This window comes from Lacerta agilis, chromosome 15 (assembly GCF_009819535.1).
Source record: "Lacerta agilis isolate rLacAgi1 chromosome 15, rLacAgi1.pri, whole genome shotgun sequence".
Lineage (NCBI taxonomy): Eukaryota > Metazoa > Chordata > Lepidosauria > Squamata > Lacertidae > Lacerta > Lacerta agilis.
Genome location: NC_046326.1, coordinates 36,526,322 through 36,545,685, shown reverse-complemented (window position 1 = coordinate 36,545,685; position 19,364 = coordinate 36,526,322). Strand labels below are relative to the sequence as shown.

Below are 19,364 nucleotides of genomic sequence, written 5' to 3'. Positions count from 1 at the left end.
TCATTACTGAAAAGCAGATGTTGCACCAAGTTGAGTTATGCATCATGAAAGCAAAGAGTTGACGGGACAAATGGAGAAGGGAAGCAACATTTCTCCAGAGCATCGATATAGGCTGCGTGCGGCAAGGATTTATTATGCTACTATGCATTTCTGCCTCCCCAGAAACTTGTAATACTGGGGTATAGCTTTCATCCACCTTATGGGTTTGCTGCAAGGTTTATTGTGACGATGTACACATGAGGTGTCTCGTACGGAGTCGGGCTGCAGGCCCATCCTGTCCAACGCTGTCTACTGTGACCAGCATCAACTCTCCCAAGGTCTTTGGCAGAGGTAGATCTTTTCCCAGCCTTCTGTCTGAGATTCTTTTCACTTCATCCTTTATTAGTGACAGTGCAGAGTGCTATGTAGTGATGGCTGCTGACTTGGATGGCTTTAAAATAGGGTTAAACACATTAATAGAGGGTAAGGCTAGCCATGGCTACTAGGCATGCTGGCTATGTTCCATGCCACTGTTGGAGGTCTGAATGCTAACTGAATACCACTTTGCTGCGAATTGTAGATGGGAAGAGTGCTGTTGTGCTCAGTTCTTGCTTTTGGGCTTCCCACTGGAGCATCCAGTCAGCCACGTTGAGAACAGGATGCTGAACTGGACGGGCTTCTGGCCTGATCCAGCAGTGCTCTTTCTGTGTTCTTGTAACTTTTTGTTCCAATGCACACTGGGCTGGGGTAACATGTGGCTGAATTTGTGGCAGCACAGAACACTTTTAAGATGGCTCGGGTCCAATATTGTGATAATAGGGGGCGTTTGTGGAAATACCAGTTTTTTTAAATAAACAAGATGGCTCACATCTCTTCTTCAGAATCAGTGCCTAGCAAACCAGCAGGTATTGTTTCGCTCTGTGTGTCCATGGTGGTTCCCCATGAACTAACGTGGAAAGCAGGATGGGGGCAAAAAGGAACCTCCCTTCTCCAGCTCCATCCTATCTAGAGCTGTTTAACAGGAGCAGATTTGAGAAGTCTCTTGTTAAAGGCCCTCTGGTGTCTTGCCTACTGTTGTCCGTGGGCCCACAGGCAGCTTACTTGGCAGTGGCAGCAGAAGGTCTCTGAATTAGAGCTGGTGGGGTCCCATACACATTTTCCATAATGGCCAGGGTGATGTTAACATCCCTTTTGCCCTTGCATTAGGGCTGCTTCCTGCTATTCTCTTCTCACTGAACATGTTACCAATGACACTGAGATCTACCTCACCTATGATCCTATCAGTTCTTTGCCCTTTCCTGGCTCTCCCACTGGCAGTGGGGGTTCTCCCCACCAGTCCTAGGTCCATCTTACTTATCCCTCTCTCTGTGTCACCCCCCCCCTGCCATGTATTGATAGTTGTCGGAGCCAAGATTCTCCCTTAGCCACTGTGGAACACCAGAAGACAGTGGGTATATTGCATCCACATTAAAGGGGCTTTATTTAGGTGATTTAATGTTTTATTCCGCCCCACCCTCCGAGTTAAGAGAACGTCCTTATGGTGCTATTGCCACAATATCCTGGAAACAAAGTCTGTGTGGATCTGACACAAACAGCTTTGCTACATAAAAAGGGATCTGTTTACATCACTCTGTCTGTCAACACAAGAGGAGAGTTTTCCTTCTGGCCTTTGCAGATGGCTTCCCTTTCACAGAGTCGCAAATTTACAAGATGCCATGGATATGCACCATGCTTTTAAAAAAGCAAATTAGCAGCTGCCTCTGTGACTTGGATTGGCAAATGAAAGGGCTGTTTTGCAAAGGGAGAAAAACGAGGTCCGATATACCTTCCACATTACAGAAACACTGAAGGGCGGCGGGATGGTGGTGGTTCCAACCATTTATTTAGCATCCATTTACCATTTTGATATACTGATTTCCAACCATAATTATTGTCATTATTTAATTTTTTAACATACATTTGATAGGTTCTTCATTTTATTGTGTACTGGATGGTTGGTGGTTGGCATCTGTCAGTCTCGGGAGATAATAGGAGAGCTACTGTGCCTGTTTTGCCTATAGAGACCAATATGGGAGAGACATGTTTTATTGCAGCTGGAGCAACGTCCAGTTGTGTTGCTGCAGATGCACCATGGCGTTACTTTTCTCTATGCTCCTCCCAGTGGTCATTCCTCCTCTGGTCACTGCTGTTGATATAGTACCTGACTGTCTGTCTGCAGGCACTGCAGTCATCTGCAAGGGATTCCCACACGGTAGGGCTGATGTTGCCAGCCTTCATGTCATTTTGCAGACATCTTTGTAATGCAGAGTTGGTCTGCCAATGGGCCTGGTGCCTAAAGCCAGCTCCCCATAGAGCAAATCTCTGGGGATCCTGTTATCTTCCATTCTGTGGATATGACCACAGGAGAGTGACCAGGCTGGGAATGTGGGCTTGGGAGAGCACATCTTTCTTTGAGACTCTGTCCTGCCATGTGATGCCCAAAATCTTCCTGAAGCAGCGCCTGTGGAATGCGTTGAAGCCTCACTCCTGGAGGGTGTTGATTGTGTACTACTGGACATGAATAGGTGGCATGTAACTAGTTTTGGAAATAGAATTAGAACTGATGGCCAGAGCCTCAGTAGGCCTTGCGCCTTGTCCTTCCAGCAACAGCCCGCCCTCTCAAGGTAGGTGAGGGAAGCCATTTTCTATTCTTGTCAATTTGGCGCCTCAGCCTTCATTCCTTCTCAGAAAGTCAGTATGTTTTCAAAAACGTGTGTGGCCTAATGGGATCTGGGTGAGTGGGTGGCTGTGTTCCTTTTTGTTCTATCTGTATAACTGAATGTGAGACAGATTGTGAGCTGTTGGGAGAAGTTATTGTATCTGCTGGGTCATCTCTGTGAACTGTGGCTGCATATGTGGCCAAGAGACTGAACTACAAGCAGAGAAATCTCACCCACTACCACAAAGTGACCACGCGGCTTAGGCAAGTCGTTTTGGCTACACCTTGGCGCCCCATCTCCCTTGTTAAGCTGATGACACCAGCCTACTTTTCAGGGTTGCTGTAAGGATTCTAACAAGATAATGCTTGAAAGCTCCATTTAACAGCTAGATATTTGCTGATAGAACATGAGACTCTTATTCTCAGGGTTATGGGTTCGAGTCTTACGATGGGTGAAAGATTCCTGCATTGCAGCGGGAGGATTAGATGGCCCCTTCCAACTCTACAGTTCTATTATATCTCTATGATTAATACAAATCCCCATTCAGCCAGGAAGTTGTTCGGTGCCTTTGGGCAAGGAGCCTCAGCCTGAGATGTCTTTCAGGGTGGGCAGGTGCAAAATCTTCCGCCTCATACAGTGGCTGTGGTAACAGAGTCTGCTAAAGGTTATAAAATGTTTCAGAGAGCTGTTTGGATCTCCTCACTGCAGATCCTTTGTAGTCCAGGCAAGACAAAGGGCATGCCAGGGTTGCTCTGGATCTTTTGTGGCCATGGGTCTCTTAGTGGGGGGTCTTTTCTAATGCTGAGGGCCTTAGGCTCTCCCCACCCCACCTCTGGATTGTGTGTTTGTTGAATAGCCAATTCTGACTGTTTTATGAGCATAGATGACAGCATGACAAAGCATCTGTAAGTGGATTCATGGCATGATATCAAAGGGGGTCTGTCTAGCCCAGCAGCTGTTGCTGGGGGAAAAAGGGGGGGGGAACCAAACAAAGTCAGGACCTCTTGGAAACAGTCCTTTTGCTTTCTTGCAATAAAAAGCTCAAAGGAGGGCTTCCCTTTCAACAGTGGCTGCCCGAGAAATTGCCTCTTAGAGTTCACATTTTTCACACAAGACTGTAAAAGGTTCTGTTTCTCCACCAGTAAACTATTACAGGAAATGGGGTCAAGTGTCAGGAAACAATTGGGGGACCCCTTGACTCAGTGGGGGCCCTGTATTCAACAACGCTGGAGGTAAAGAGTCTGGGAATAACCCCCTTTCTGTACTTTAAAAAAATGAGAGTGAATCCTTGTGCATCATATGACATGTTAAATGATACAGATAGCTAGATATATTAAGTGAGACAAAACACCTGATTTTCCTTGCGGCACTTTAGAACATGGGACTGTACAATGAAAATGTAAGCAAACTCATGGAGGAGAGGTTTCTATGCCGCCTCCATTTTCAAAGGCCACTAATATTATGCCACTAATAGAAGCTGGGGAGCCACAATGGGGAGTGGACTATCATGCAGGTGGGCATCTCTCAGTGGTTTTACCTAGATCACAGAATGCCCTCCCACCCCATAAAGATGTTTCAAGGATTTCTGCCAGGTTCCACCTCTTGTTGAATTTAGGTTGGCAGTTAGGACTTGTTGCTGCCGCTATTCCAGCAAGCTTTAAATCTCTGAAGATTGCTCTGTAAAATTGGCACCGCTATCCGCGTTTCATTGTTGTGTTGTTTTATGTTAGAATTACTGATTTTTGATGTCTGACTCTTCTTTTGTTTTGATTAAGTCATAAGCTGTTTTGAATGCAACATACCAAAGTGTTAAGTGTGTGTGTGTGTGTGTGTGTGTGTGTGTGTGATAGAATGAAATAAACATGGAAGTGGTAGTGAGGCCAGTGGCGGCATCATCATCACAACAACAACAACAACAACAACAATTTTATTATTAATACCCTGCCCATCTGGCTGGGTTTCCCCAGTCACAGCATATATTGAAACAATAAAACATCAAACATTAACAATTTCCTGATACAGGGCTGCCATCAGATGTCTTCTAAAACTTATGCAGTTGTTTATCTCCTTGACATCTGAAGGGGGGGGTGTTCCACAGTGAGGGTGCCACTACTGAGAAGGCCCTCTGCCTGGTTCCCTGTAAATAATAAGCCTTAGGATAGAATATGACCCACCTGTGGTTCCCAACTAGGGATGCAATAAGCCTTCTTTTTCTGCTCCGCTCTGCACTGTTTCCATTCCGCTGCAGGTTATCTTCCGCTGAAAACTAGGTTTGCCTTGCACACCACTGTGGCAAAATTACATAACTTATGTAGTTTATGCAATTATTAACTGATTGATTGATTGATTGATTGATTAAATTTATATACCACCCTATACCTGCAGGTTTCTCTTAATTCCATAGATTATGCAATTGCATCACCTTTACATTATCCCACTCTTTCATTTCAGTGGAAAGGAAACCCAGTTGCAGGTGGGTTTGTTTGTGTGGGGTGTTAATCAATTATGTATCTTTTGCGAACTCAAAACAACAACAGTGTATACCGTTCGTATTCACTGGATCAATTTCCTTTCCAGATATGGGATGAATAAGGAAACCCTGGCACATTCTGCTCCCACTTTCATTGGAATTCTCTGACATCCCTACTCCCAACACAGCAATCTTAAGGTTGCTGCTGGGTGTCAGGTGGTTCTAATGCACTGGTGAACCCCAGGGACCAGCTGCTATTCACTCTTACACTTGCTTCTGTAACTGGCTCCTAGGGGGGCTGCATTTGTGTCCAGTTCCTCACCCTCCTCTTGCCAATCAGTCGTGGCATGGTGTTGGGTGCTTGGAGTGCTTAGATCTCCGAATGTGTTTTGGGGATAACACCACCTTTACTAATCAATGGCCACTGTTATCCTAGCTGGGAGAGCACCATCTTTTAGGCAGCCCAATCCCATGCATGTTTACGCAGCAGCTGTTAGGGATATGGAAGGTGTTTGATTCAGTTCGCATTTAAAGCCCTTCTAGACATCTTTTTTTATTTCACATTCACGACGTTTTGTGCTCATGCTGGTAACGGGGCGGTTAAATACAACCCCACTTTCAATCCTGTTTGCTCTTGCAAAAGTTTCAGGGCAGGCATATAGCTTTGTTTCCAATCAGTGCATGTCCCATAGCTTCCTGCTGAAATCCTGTAACTTTTCATATCAGAAATGTTCTGGGGAGCTGTGTGTATGTGTGCTATAGCAGTTTTGTTGCACTATAAAAAAGCAGAATGCGTGGACACTACCATTGCACCATTACTGTGTAACAGACATGTTGCAGAATATAACTGCCTCCAAAAAACTTTTCTGGTGGGGCTCAAGCATGTAAAGTGTGAATGCACCCACACCTGTCAATACAAAATTCTTGGCTATCCTGGTCTGATAGTTTAGAATAAATGCTAATTCCCTAGAGGAAGTGGAAGAGAAGATTCACTTTGATCAAGTTTGTTTACCATGCTTATAGGAGTCAATTGTTGGTTGGGCCATTATAGAAGGCAGTTATGTGATCCACTCCATATGTGTGAGGGTTGTGTGTGTGGTGGGGGGAGGAGTAGAATAGAAAAAAATTCTATTTTTGAAAGAAAGAAAAAGGAAGATCCTTAGGGTAATAATCAGTCTGAATTACAGCTTTCAAAATTAATGCCACGCAGGGGTGGAAAGTATAATGTGTGCAACCCCCCCCCCCCCGTCGGTAATCAATATGCTGTATAACGAATGAGCTTTAATAAGCACACTCTGTTTTATTATTCTTATTAATAATAAGGAGGCCCTTGAAAATATCCATGAAAGGAGGCACTTAAGTTCATAATTAATAAATGCTGGTTTTGGTTTCCGCTGCTAAACAGCTTCCATGAGTGGGCTTGATAGCGGCTAGATCTTCATTCCAGCAGCAGAGGGAGGAGGCTTAAAGTGTGTGTGTGTGTGTGTGTGTGAGAGAGAGAGAGAGAGAGCGAACGAGAGAGAGAGAGAGCTGCAGATTAATAAGCAACTATAGCAGAAACTGCTTAACACAATGCAGTTATTTTGTTCTCCAGTTAGGAACGTGAGGCAAGATGGTGAGCTCAGCAAAAGTTCAGCTATGGTGGAAATTGCACCATCTTGGCTGGGTTTGGTCATTTTCATACCTAAAAAGAAAACTTTTTCAAAGTAGCTTTAATTTGTTCCTCCTACAGCATCCCTCTCTGGATGGAAACTGTATACTTTTATGACAGACAAAATCAGTAACTTGTACAGTGGTACCTCGGGTTACAAACACTTCGGGTTACAGACTCCGCTAACCCAGAAGTAGTACCTTGGGTTAAGAACTTAATAATAACCAGAAGCCAGGCCCCTGGCTCTAAGACAACTGCTGCACATCCTTCAGAGCATGACGCACAGAGATGGGTTTAGTTATGGTGCCTGACCAGCTGTAGTGTTGGCTTATATCCCTGCAGAAGGGAAAGCAGCAATAGATTAGCGCACAAGGGCAACCTGAGGTATTGGTGCCTAAAGCAGTAGTGTTCAAAGGAATTTAGGGGTGCACAAGTTGGACAGGGAGGCCAACAAGACATGGAATGAGGCCAGCATTTGTGGTGACCTCCCCAGTGCCAAAGGGATGTACTGAATGGGTCACAGAACACGCAAAAATGGCCTGCCTCCTACTTTGGACTGGATTTGTGGCACGACTGTAAACAAATAATCAACAAGAACAAAATAGGTAGGTTGGCCACCACTGGACTATAGATAGGGTTTCAAACAGAGCCGTCTTAAGGGGATCTGCCGCCCTGGCGCGGCTATCCCTCCGGCGCCCCCGCCATGCCGCCTCTCCGCCGCCTCCCTCCCGCGCTTGCCGCCCCTTGGGAGGGGGGTGGGCGAGCGGGGGGTGAGGGGCGTGGCGCTGGAGCGGCGCGGGGCTCTGCGCGCCCTTCCAGCGCTTCCGGGACGGGAGGCGAGGGCGGCCGGCTCGCGCTCCCGCGCGCATCCGGATGGCGCGGCACAGCCGGGCGGCGCGGCTGGGCAGCTTGTGCTCCATTGGGTGGGCGGCCGGCTGCGCGCGGGAGCCGGCCGCCCTCGCCTCCCGTCCCGGAAGCGCTGGAAGGGCGCGCAGAGCTGTGCTCCTGTGCTCTGCTGGGCAGCCAGAGGGCGTGGCGTGGCCGGCCAGCTCCCTTGCCGGGAGTCAGAGGGCGCTGCCGGCAGGCGCTGCCAGCGGGGCTGGAGGACGGAGGCGCCCTCCAGGCCATTGCGCCCTGGCGCGCCGCGCCACCAGCCCCAATGGATGAGACGGCTCTGGTTTCAAACAGTGTTGTATTTAACTATGAGGCTCCTTGTGGAGGGAATGGTAAGGGCCATCAATGCGATCCAGAAGCCCCACGCCCTGACTCTGCTACATTTTGGCCAATCCCCAGTGGCAGCTCCAGACAGGGCTGGGAATGCTCCCTGCCTAAAGTCCTGGAGAGCCCCTGCCTGTCAGTGCAAACACTACTGAGGTGGATGGACCTCTCTGTGCCTAACAGTTGGACCAGCCCTCACAGCTGCATAATTGTGCTGTTTGTTCTGCTTTCATGGTGCAGCTTTTTAAAGACGGGGGCAGGTGGCTTCAGGACTGAAATGTAGGAATCGTAGGTGAGACGGTAGGACATTGAGTCGGGAAATGAGTGGTAGGAAAAGGAAAGGCGGGAGTCCACAAATGGATAGCAGTGTGTGCTCTGCATGCAGAAAGCACCAAGGTCAGTCACCAGTTTAAAAAAGCTCAGGTGATGGGGGGGTGGTGTGCCGGCTGATCTATCCATCCCCTCCTACCATGAGATCTAGAAACTTGCTTTGGTTGGAGACAGGCATTTGTCTTGGGGTTCCCCCCCCGAAACATAATAGAGGCATGACCACCCGAAGGGCAATATGTCACAAACCTATAGAAGCTTCTCATCAGAGGCCTCAGGTACACCACAGGAAATGGCTTCTTTGTCATACCACCTCCAACTCGCTGAAAACAAGTTAGCTTTGGGCACAATTCATGGATTTTTAAATAGAACAAAAGGTGAACCCCCCCCCTTCATAGAAGAATTGCCATATAACATCGAGCAACCTGGAAGCTTGCTCTCCTGACTGCAGCTGCCCTAATCAGAGACAGCCTTTGAATAATTTTGGATCTTATTTTACTCTTGTGACAAGCTCCCCCCCCCACCACAGCTATTAGCAAAAAGCAGCTTCCCTCTCCCTCTCATAATTCTGCCCACCCCCAATGCACCTATCTGCAGCTCAGGTTACAGTTCAAACAGCATTTTAAACCCATGGTAATCTACCACCAATGTTTATGGCATGAAGAAAAGGTCCTAAATTGCATTTCTAGGACTTGCTTTCTTCATCAAGGGTAGTAATTTGACAAGGAGAGGAAATTTTGGCTTCTTTCACAGGCTTGGCCTGGGATTCCGATTTAAATTTTTGAGAAGCTGCAAGGGGAACAGAAAACTTATTTCTGATTATTTGGGGAGTGGGTAGCTGTGTGGGGAGTGTCTGTAATAATAATAAAAAAAATCAGTTTGTTGACACCAAAGGCGCACGAGCATATTTTTTAGCGGAGATATAGGAGGCCGTTGGGCATTTTGCAAGCGCATAACCCAACAAGTAACACACTCATAATTCACTAATGTTTGCTGAATGACAGGGTTAAGTGGCTGCTATTCCCGGCCTCCCACCACACTAATGTATTCCAGACCCACTCTCCTTCTCCTGGATGGAAGTCAAATTGTTGCCTGCCTGCCTTGATACAGCAGCAGCCTTCCACCGCGAATAAGCCCCACTTCCTAAATGATTTTCATTTGTTTTTCTAATCTAATTTTTCCCTCGGTACCTCACTAATCATCAGTCCCATTAAGGCTTTGATGGGTTGACTGCTTTCCAGAGACGAGGCCATCCCGCAGTCAGCAGGGCGCTGACCTTCAACCGCAGCAGCCCCAAGTCCATCTTCTCTTGTTAAGCAACCTGAGTGCTGACGTCTCTCTTTCAGCCATGCAAGGGGTGCCCTTAGAGGGGGCAGAGACCCTTGTAGAGTCTCCACCGTCCCCATTTCCTTTTCCATCTAAGATGAAACTAGGAGCTAGGTAATTTCCTTTTTTTTAAATGTGAAGTTCCAGCTCATCTGAAAGGCTAGGTATCTTATAACTTTCAATATTTGACTCATTGAGGGGTTTCTGGTTAGGGGTGTGTAGAGATGAATGGAACTGTCACTTTTCAGTTCTTCATTTTTCTGATCTTAAATTCAGTTCCCTACATTCCTGTCACAATTTGTGATTTTTTTTTAAAAAAATACAAGATTCTAATGAAAATTCACCAGAATTTTAGGGTGTGAATTTCCACTAATAAACACATTTTGGTATGCAGTTTTCCCTTATTTATTTTTTTGCAAAGTGGTGTCTCCTGATATAATGCAATTTTCTATGCTACTGTCATTTATCAGCTAGCACACTTTCCATCTAAGTATATGCTGCCTCCGAAGGGTCGGCGGTATATTTTGGGCTGTGCCTAGATATGTCACTGTCACTAGAGGTCCAGGTGACCTCCGTGGATTGGAGCACTCATTCCCAACTAGTTGATTCCTGGACAGGGATAGCTTTGCCATCTAGATCAGGGGTCCCCAGACTAAGGCCTGCAGGCTGGATGCGGCCCAAGGGGCTCATTTATCCGGCCCCCGGTGACCCCCACCGCCTGTTGCCGCTGCCCACTCTTACCGACGCGTCGCGGCTGCCCACTTTCAGGTCAGCGGAGCAACGGAAATAGCTTGTGCGCATGCGTCATTTCCGGCGCACTTCTGGGTCTGCGGAGGCCTGTGCACAGGTGCACAAGCTATTTCTGGCGCTCCATTGACCCGAAAATGCGCCGGAAATAGTGTGTGGGCGCGTGCTCCCCCGGCCTCCGGCCCGCTGCGTGATCGGTGCTGGAGGAAGAGGCCCGAGGTTCGGTAAGTCTGGGGACACCTGATCTAGATCCATGCATTGGTAAACTCACATCTAGATTACTGTAATGCACTATATGTGGGACTACCCTTGTGCCTGATTCGGTTGCTGTAAAATGCAGCTTTCAAGATACTCAGTGGGGCACCCAGTTTGCTTATATTACATTAGTGTTAATAGGCAGATTAACTACTGAGCCAAGAACAAGGTTTGGTTGTTGATATGGAAAGCCCTAAGCCACTTGAAAGCAGGGTACCTAGCAGTTCACTTCCTCCAGTACAGGCCAAGCTGAGCAGTAAGATCTTCTGAGGAAAGTCTGCTGGTCATTCTGCAGCTAATGGATTCTCGCTTTGTAACAACACAAAAGCGGGCCTTCTCAGTGGTGGCACCCACCCTTGGAATGGCTCCCCCTTCAGCATTCGAGAGGCTGAGATTGGTAATCAGCTTTAAATCCTCTTAAAGACATGTGTGTGTTTGTGTACTACTCAGTTTTATCCATGGTGTATTCATTTTTATTCTAATTTTTTAGCGGTGTTTTATATTGATTTTTTATTATATTTTATGCAGTGCTATTTTTCTAGAAAAAGAGGTGCTGGAACTCACCATGAACCAGTATACCAGTTTCTGGGTATCACAAATGGGGAGAGACAGTACAGGTGTGCTCAGATCCTGTTTGCCCGCTTCCCAAAGGCATCTGACTGGCCACTGTGAGGATGCTGGTATAAATGAGGGCTTTAGGTCTGACCCAACTGCAGGGCTCTCCTTACCAGGCTCTTCTGCCCTCACCTGGCTCCCCACACCTGTTGCATCATTCCCTCTTGGTTTTAGCCCCAGGAATTAATTGTCCCAAGGAGCCACCAGCTGTTATCTTCATGGTGTAGATAACAGTAAGTCAGATGGCAAAGAGTTCCCCGCCCCAGCAAAAAAAAAAAAATACCCCTACCCTTGTGGTGAATGCAAAGTGGTAGTGATGTTCTGCCTGAATTGGGGGCTAAAGCAAACCTTTGTAGACTAATTTCTGATATCACTCTGGATAGCGTCATACTGTATTCCCCCCCCCCCCATACAAAATTAGAAATACATTGAAGCCTAGTCTGGCAAAGAACTATATGCTATCAAGTCCTTGTGCCTCTTCAGGCAGCTCTAATATTCTTTGTAAAAGAAAAAGAGTGAAAAGCTTTTTTGAATCAAGGAACCTAGAGATTCAGAAGGCTGGTTTTTAATACTGTAATTAGTACCATGGTGCAGCTCACAAGCCATGCCAGCCTTTCTCAACTCCCTCGATTTAAAATAGCCAGTAAAAAAAAATTATTTAGTCATTTAAAATATGGAAAGCCCCAGTTTCCAAGGCAATTGCATCTGACGGGCAGTTCAGCACCTCTTGTTAGCCAAAACCATAATGGTCAAGTTGATGCTAGTTGGTGGTGACTTGACAAGTGGATTGATGCTTTAGTTTTTAAGAGTCCCGGTGGTTCTTTTTGCAAGCACCCACCTGGCGGGGACTGTGGAAATTAATCCATGAATCCCTGGGAGCTATGATGTCACACACATCCTTCTGAAGTCTTTCTTGAAACTTTGCCTTTCAGAGTTCTGATGCACAGGAGGCAGGCATGATTAAAAGAACGGGGCATCTAGTTATCAAGAAAAGAACCTTCATGCCAGGTAGGTTTATGTCTCCTCCCTAGCAGATGTGGAAATGCGTAGAACACCTTGTCCGCTGTAACAGAGTAATTAAGAAATGATGATTGACTAACCAGAGCATATGGGCACCTTTTTGAGATGAATGCAGGTAAGGGAAGTGGAAAAATAGACATTAACAGCTAGGTGTCAAGCGAATGATGCAAATGACACATCATACAACACTGTTCAAAACAGATTTTTTTTATTATTTTTTTCTGAGACAAACACATTGATTTTCTGGACCACAGTAGAGGATGGAAACCTTTCACAAACTTATTTATTTGAAAATACAAATATAAAATTATACTTTCCACATCTGTGATGTGAGAGACCCCCATCCATGTAGTATATTTTTACAACAGGGCTTCGGAAAGCCATACACAGAGACCTGAAAGATGCTTGATATATATAGATACACGTATATATATATATATGTATGTATATATATATTTATATATGTATATAAAAAGTCACTACCAAAGTTCGCATCAGTTCATACTAAAATATAAAAGGAAGGGGCTAGGCCTGGCCACTGTGTCATTGTTGATTAAGTACATTTAGAACCACCTGAAAATGCTGAGACTTTGCATTGGATTTACTGATGGAATTCAAAACATGTACAACATATACAGTGAGATTATTTTGCTATCACTAGAATTCAATTGACACTCACATCCCACACATGTGGTGGTGTTGGCATATGTACAAACACAGGTTATTCTATAGCACGGGTGACTTCTTTTTTTGTTTGTTTGTTTTTGTCTGAAACAAAATTCTATCAAGACAATACATTCTGATTGTTTGGTAACTGGCAAACAGATCACTTTGATTTTGAATTCCTTTTATTTTTTGGTAATTTTTTTTATTACAGTATTAAAGTATTGCTTAGCTTGCAGAATCTCATGTAGTGCTTGCACACAGTGAGAAAATGGATTGGAATTAGATTCTGCGCACTTTATGAAACTCTACAGTGTATTGATGCAGATTTTTTGGGAATCTGCCAGTGTGTCTAAGGCCCCCTGTCACTCAAAACATAGTTAGACTAGCTTCAGTTTGCTCTTCCAACCATTTTGCTTTTCAGAAAAACCCCAAAACAAAACAAAAAGGAAACCTTTCAAAACAAATACACCCAAGAGTAAAAAATAAGTAGTTAGTGTTTTTTTTGTAAACAATTTCATATGCAATATATATATTATACAACCATGGCTGACCTTCAAGAAAAAATGTAGGAAAACTATATTGCTTTAGTTTTGTTTTATGTTGCATTGAATTAGATGGCAAATGAAACAGGGTGGTTTGGTGGCTGGAGTCCCTAGCCCTCATTCACACTCAAGATTGAAAGAATCGTACAGGGTTAATAGCTGGGTGATGGAGAAGAGAAAATTAAAAAAAGTCTGTACACCTTTCAGGTCATTATTATTTACCAACAATTACCCAATGATTCAACTAGCCTAGCAAGATGTGTAACATTCATCAGCTTGTGTATATACTGCTGTACAAGGGGAAAATAATTACAGCAACAGAGCCATGCTACCTTAAAGTCCAAGCTACAAATTCAAATTAAAATGAACATTATGTAGAATAGGAAACAAAAAAGGGACAGGTTGCTCTTCATTTTAATCAAGTTAAGATTGGATGGGGTGTGTTTTGTTTCCCCCCCTCCCCACCTTCGGTGGGAGGAGAAACAGGCAATATGAATTAAAAACTCCCAATATCCCGTCACCGTGAGTGAAATTCTGGCCCTCTGTTCAAGTCAGTAGCAAAAAAAAAGAAAAGTATGCCAGGATTTCATGCCAAACTCTTTCCAAACTTTTAGATCAGTTTTGACATCCAAACGCCACGGAAACAAGCAGAGAATTTCTCATAGAGTTTCCTGGTGTCTGGTTTTCACAAGATTGTTTTAAAAATTAACTTTTAACTTGAGGCACAAAGCAGCATTTTCCAATGCTTTCTCCACGGAGGTGTATAAAGAATCCACCACAGTACTTGGGTGGTGCTTTTCAATCCCTGTTTACACCATTCTGCTCCTACATTTTGGTTTTTGCTAACTCCAAGGCATTGTTTGGAAGGGGAAGTTTGGAACAAAATGATGAGATGCTGAAGATGGGGCTTTTTGCCTGCTCTCCTTGACTAAAATAAAGATGCAGCTGAGCCTTCTGTGCTAAAATTAATTGTTTTTAAAAACAAACAAATGAACCCAAATCCTTTGAAACAGATTTCTAGATGAGTAGAGGAACTAAAGTGAACTTTGCCTAGGAAGCCACTTCAGAAACATACCAGGTTCCACACAAGTTGTGCTATGGGCCACTGGGGCTTTTCAAAAGGTATAGAAACATCTAAAACATATTCACACAGGTTATCAATTTTTTTCTTCTGAGCATTCTTTTTTAAAAAAATATTTTTTCTCTTAGTAAAATCATTTTATTATACCATGCCTCCCTCTTTTTATTTTAAAAAATAAATTAAAAAAATCCAGTTTTGCATATCTAGCGTTAGCATTTAAGGTAGTATGGCACACCCTCTTTATAAAAGTCAAAGGGTGGGGGAATCTGTAAAATGCCGCAGCAGTTTTGCTAGCATTTTTTTCCTTCTTCTTCTTCTTTTTTTTTTTTAACATTGTGAGACCTTTGGTTAGTTGAAACCACATGAGATCAGCAGAAAGAAAAAAACACAAAAAGAAAATTTAAGTTTTTAAAAAAAACACCTGCCCAAAATTATTAGCATTTTGTTTTGTCTTAAATAAGAGAAAGTTCTATCCTTACTGGTCCTAAATCTGAATAACTACATCTATGTATTTAACCTTAATTACGATACAACTACCAATATGTACTAGAAGAGGAAGAAAGAGAAGAAAAGAGAAGGGGTTGGGGGTTGTCACTACACTAGCATCAGGACAGCACTCTTACAAGATAGCCATTTTTATACATTATTAACATACAACAATGATCAAATAATCTGCTATGAGGTGACAGGGAATGAATGACGAGGAGGAACACATGGTAGTATACAGTACAGGCACACGCTCCCGGGAACTCCTCACAGGAAAGCTCCATTGAAATGAATGGGAGCTGCACAGAGCTCCTGGGAGGGAGAACTCTACATCATTTGAAAGGAGCCTTTAGAGAAGTTGTCCCTGATAGGTGCTACTCTGATGTCATCTACATTGATTAAAGAGTAATAAAAAAAATTCCCTGACTTTTTTTTTTTAAACACACTTGACTCTCAGGGAATTTGGTTTGCAGTTAATTACTTTTCTTTCTTTCTTATTATTATTAATAGTATTATTATTATTATTTAGTGTACTACTTGATCAAGTCTCAATTTTAAAAAGCATCCAGCATTCTGGCTTTTAAACCTGGTTGTTTCGAAATAAGAAAATAATAATAATACAACCAAAGACATTACACAACCAACCAACCAACGAACAAACAAAAACCCAAAACCAACAACAAACAAAGAAACCCATGTTTTTTGTTGTTTAAAAACAAGACCCTCCCCCCTCCTTACGGTTAGCATTATGGTGCCTCGGTGAGTGTTCAAAGATGCTTTGCTTTAACTTGTCTATTGAACAACTATGTTAGCCTACTTGTTAGTAAAGTTTTACAAAAATAGGAGCGCAGCAGCTTTTTTTTTCCTCTTAACAAATGTCGCATTCAGTGTCTTATTCTGGCTGTACCTAGAGTACCAAATTTATAAACGTAACAATTTAAAAAAATATTAATAAACCTTGTCAATATTAATGTTAAAAAAAAGAATATATCCACACTATAGTTATGCTTGTAATATCACCTACTGTGTTGTACTTCGAGTTGCTGTTGCTGGCCTATTTGACCCATATTTAAAAAATTAAATTAAAAAATATCCTTCATAAGACTCCTCCCCAGCAGAGGACCATATATATAACAGCCAAACATTAAACATGTGCAAATTGGAAATTGTCAGTTTTTCCCTACCAGTCACAGTGCAATGATGTTTTTTATACATTTTTTTTTCAAATCTGTTTTCATCTACAATAAATTAAATCTTCTCTTGCGTCTAGGGTGATAAACTTGTAGCACTGAGGTATTCAGAACAATATTTTCTTTTTTAAAAAAACAACAACAACCTTTGCTTTCCCTAATTTGTTAATATAGGAAAGAATGGATGAGGTGAGAAGATGCAGGCTTAATCTGCCCCCCCCCCTGCCCACAGCGTGGGAGCTTCCAAGTGGACTCGCTTGGCCAGAGAGCTATAGAAGGCGTCAGGGTGGCTGAAATGGATGGACAGTCAGTCAGGTGATCTAAAGAATGGTTAAAAAAAGTGTGCTTGAATTTTTAAATACCATCTTAAATATTATATTTGTAGCTTTTTCAATCTTGGGAAAAGCAGTTTTTTTTTCTTCTTAACTTAAAAATGTAACTAGACTGTTACTTTATAAGCTGTGCACAGATGTCTAGTTAATATGCTGGTATGACGCTAGTACAGTTATAAGGTCTAACACCTACAGAGCAAGCTAAACAGTGTTGATCTAACTGCTATGTGCCAGCTCCGGCAGTCGATCTCAAACGTTTAAAAATGTTAGGGTGCAACCCACTGGGAGCTTTGCCGTTCCATGTGCTGGCGAGATGAATGGGAGCCAGGAAGGGCAGTTCCCTGCCCTTGTGCCTCTTCTGTTCACGTCAAAGCACTTGCAGAAGAGAAGCTTCCAGCAGATCGGGGGCCCCTAATTTCTGTCTTTTTCTTCCGTTCAGTACAGAAACTGCCTTAGTCTGACTCCATCACAAAAATATTATGCATTTCTCTTTTTTAATAGTTTATATGTAAGTTAATGGAATTGTATTTACAGTATTATTATTTTTCAGAAATCACAATTTCAAAAAACCTTATATCGCCTCTTTTTCAACAACAAAAAAATGCACTTATAGAAAAAGGACGCACAAAAAACTTTGTAGTCCTTGCCTTATTGCCGAAAATAGATATAATTAGGTTAACTAATACAAAGAACTGCTAGAGATCTTGTTACTGAGCCAGCCTCCCATTCCCTATACAGCATAAATAGAATATGTCCGCTCACTTGTCTTGGTTGCTCTACTTCTAAATTCAGTGTGTGCTAAATTCCACCTGAAAAGTTTTTTTAGCTTCAGAATTGGTACCAGTCAACTGAGAATCGTGTTACCACTTCAGCTTCTTTTAAGCGACGAAAGTACATAAAACAAAATAAAGGGGTGGGAGGTTATTAAAAAGCAAAGCCAAAAAAAAATCCTCGTAATATATAAACAGTTATATTATGGTTAGGCTTTTTCTAAATACACAAAGTAGTAGGTCTACGTGACTACAAGCCTATGTCAAAATACTACAAAAGAGTGATTAAAATAGATTTCAAAGGGGGGGGAACATCAAGAAAAATAATAAAATGAACAAAATGGATTATATATATATACACATATTCTTTTCTTTAAAAAGCTGTTGTTCTATATAGTACAGCAGGTTTGTGAGATGATAGAGATTGTGGACAACCCAAGTCCGCTGAATGCCACCTCCAGTTTGTGTGGGTTATTGGTGATGATGCAATGCTCAAAGTCTGATTGATGATGTATCACCTAAACATGGAACCATTCAGAAACTTCGCCCTGTCTTGCCTGGACATCCAGATATACTCTACAGCGCGTTTTTTGAAAAGGAAAGAGAGAGAGAGAGAGAGAGAGAGTGAGAATAGATAAAAACAACAACAATTATAGCCAACACTTCAGAGACATGTTACTAGTTCTAGGGGCCTTTTTATGGGTTTTATGGTCACACGTTGAATGTGGTGTATCTGGGATGTCATTTGTTTTCCAACAGGCCACCATACGTTTGTGTTAAAGGGTGAGGGACTTATGCATGTTGATATCCAGAGCCGTGTGTAACCAACCGTGTGTTAAGAATATAAAAATGCTGCACCACCTCAGCTCAAGTTCAGAAACAGGGAAAGTGGAATTCTGGCACTTACATACACTATGCAAATATGTCGTATGCCTCCTTATTCTGTGATTCACAGGGAGCTATTCGATGTGCAAGTGTCCCTTCCCCTCACCGGTGGAAAGCAGATTTAGCCTCCCCACACCCAACTTCTGATATGTTACTGGGCGCTGCTTCCAGGTATAAGGTTAGAATTTAATCTTTTTTTAAAGAAAAGAAAGCTGAAATTCTTAGGGAATCTGATTTCGGTGGCTAATATCAAATTCTCCAGCTTCCTGCCGCTCTAGTGGCAGCACAGCATACACATAGAGTCTATTATTCATGTGGTAACTGCACCTATCTGCCGAGAAACATGATAGGGAAAGAGGAACTGGGGTGACTGAGACTCTTAGGCAAATGACCTACAAGGGGAGCTAAGATGGTAACTTACACATAATATGAATTACCCTTAAAACAGAAACAGGCAGGGAGCTAATGCTGCAAACAGGGACTCTCTGCTTCTAGGTCCATGCCAAAAAATCAGGGTTATGTTAAGTGCCAGGGATGTTAATATTGACAATAACTTGGTCCTAGGGCCATAGCTCAGTGGCAGAACGCATGCTTTGTATGCAGAAGGTCTCAGGTTCAACTTCCGACATCTCCAGGTAAGACTGGGAGAGACCCCGCCTGAAACCCTGAAAAACCGCTGCCAACCAGTGTAGATAGCACTGAGCCATATGGTCCAATGTGTCTGATTCAGTATAAGGCACCTTCCTATGTTGCAAGTGTTGTCTTCCTTTTAAGGCCGTGTGCTGTGGAGCCACAAGGTCCTAAAAATTAGGGTTCAGGACAAACCCTTTAAAAAGTTTATGGGTTGGAGTTACTTGTGAGTGAGAAGAACTTCTGTTTCTTTGGAGTTCTTGGAAGGATGTCATGTGTCTGGGATGGATCCTCCTACTGCATGTTGCCCCAAGAGAGAGTTTCTTCATACCATCCTTGTGGGCTTTGGAGACATCATCCCTGTTGGCCAGCTCCTCCACCCACAACAAAGGCACCCCCTTTCCAATCACTGCATAGTGCTGCCTCTGCATGTTTATCATGGATTCCTGGGGGAATCTACTGCTGGTGCATTCAG

At 43.4% G+C, this 19,364-nt stretch overlaps 1 protein-coding gene and 1 long non-coding RNA gene across 27 annotated transcripts in view; one reads left to right on the top strand and one right to left on the bottom strand.

Annotated features, from left to right (window-relative positions):
* LOC117059662 overlaps positions 1-12,290 on the top strand; it is a 77,915-nt gene extending 65,625 nt beyond the window's left edge. The window contains exon 3 of the long non-coding RNA XR_004427937.1: positions 12,220-12,290. This is a non-coding gene — a long non-coding RNA (uncharacterized LOC117059662). The remainder of the gene's footprint in view (positions 1-12,219) is intronic.
* Positions 12,291-12,498: 208 nt separating this feature from the next.
* Positions 12,499-19,364, bottom strand: part of MSI2 (musashi RNA binding protein 2) — a 394,953-nt gene continuing 388,087 nt past the window's right edge. For all 26 annotated transcript variants that reach the window (XR_004427934.1, XR_004427936.1, XM_033171346.1 and 23 more), the window contains one exon: positions 12,499-17,950. Coding sequence is in view for 2 of the 26 variants with exons in the window: in XM_033171347.1 (XP_033027238.1) it covers positions 17,909-17,950 (42 nt within the window). In the remaining 24 variants the exon portion in view is untranslated. The remainder of the gene's footprint in view (positions 17,951-19,364) is intronic.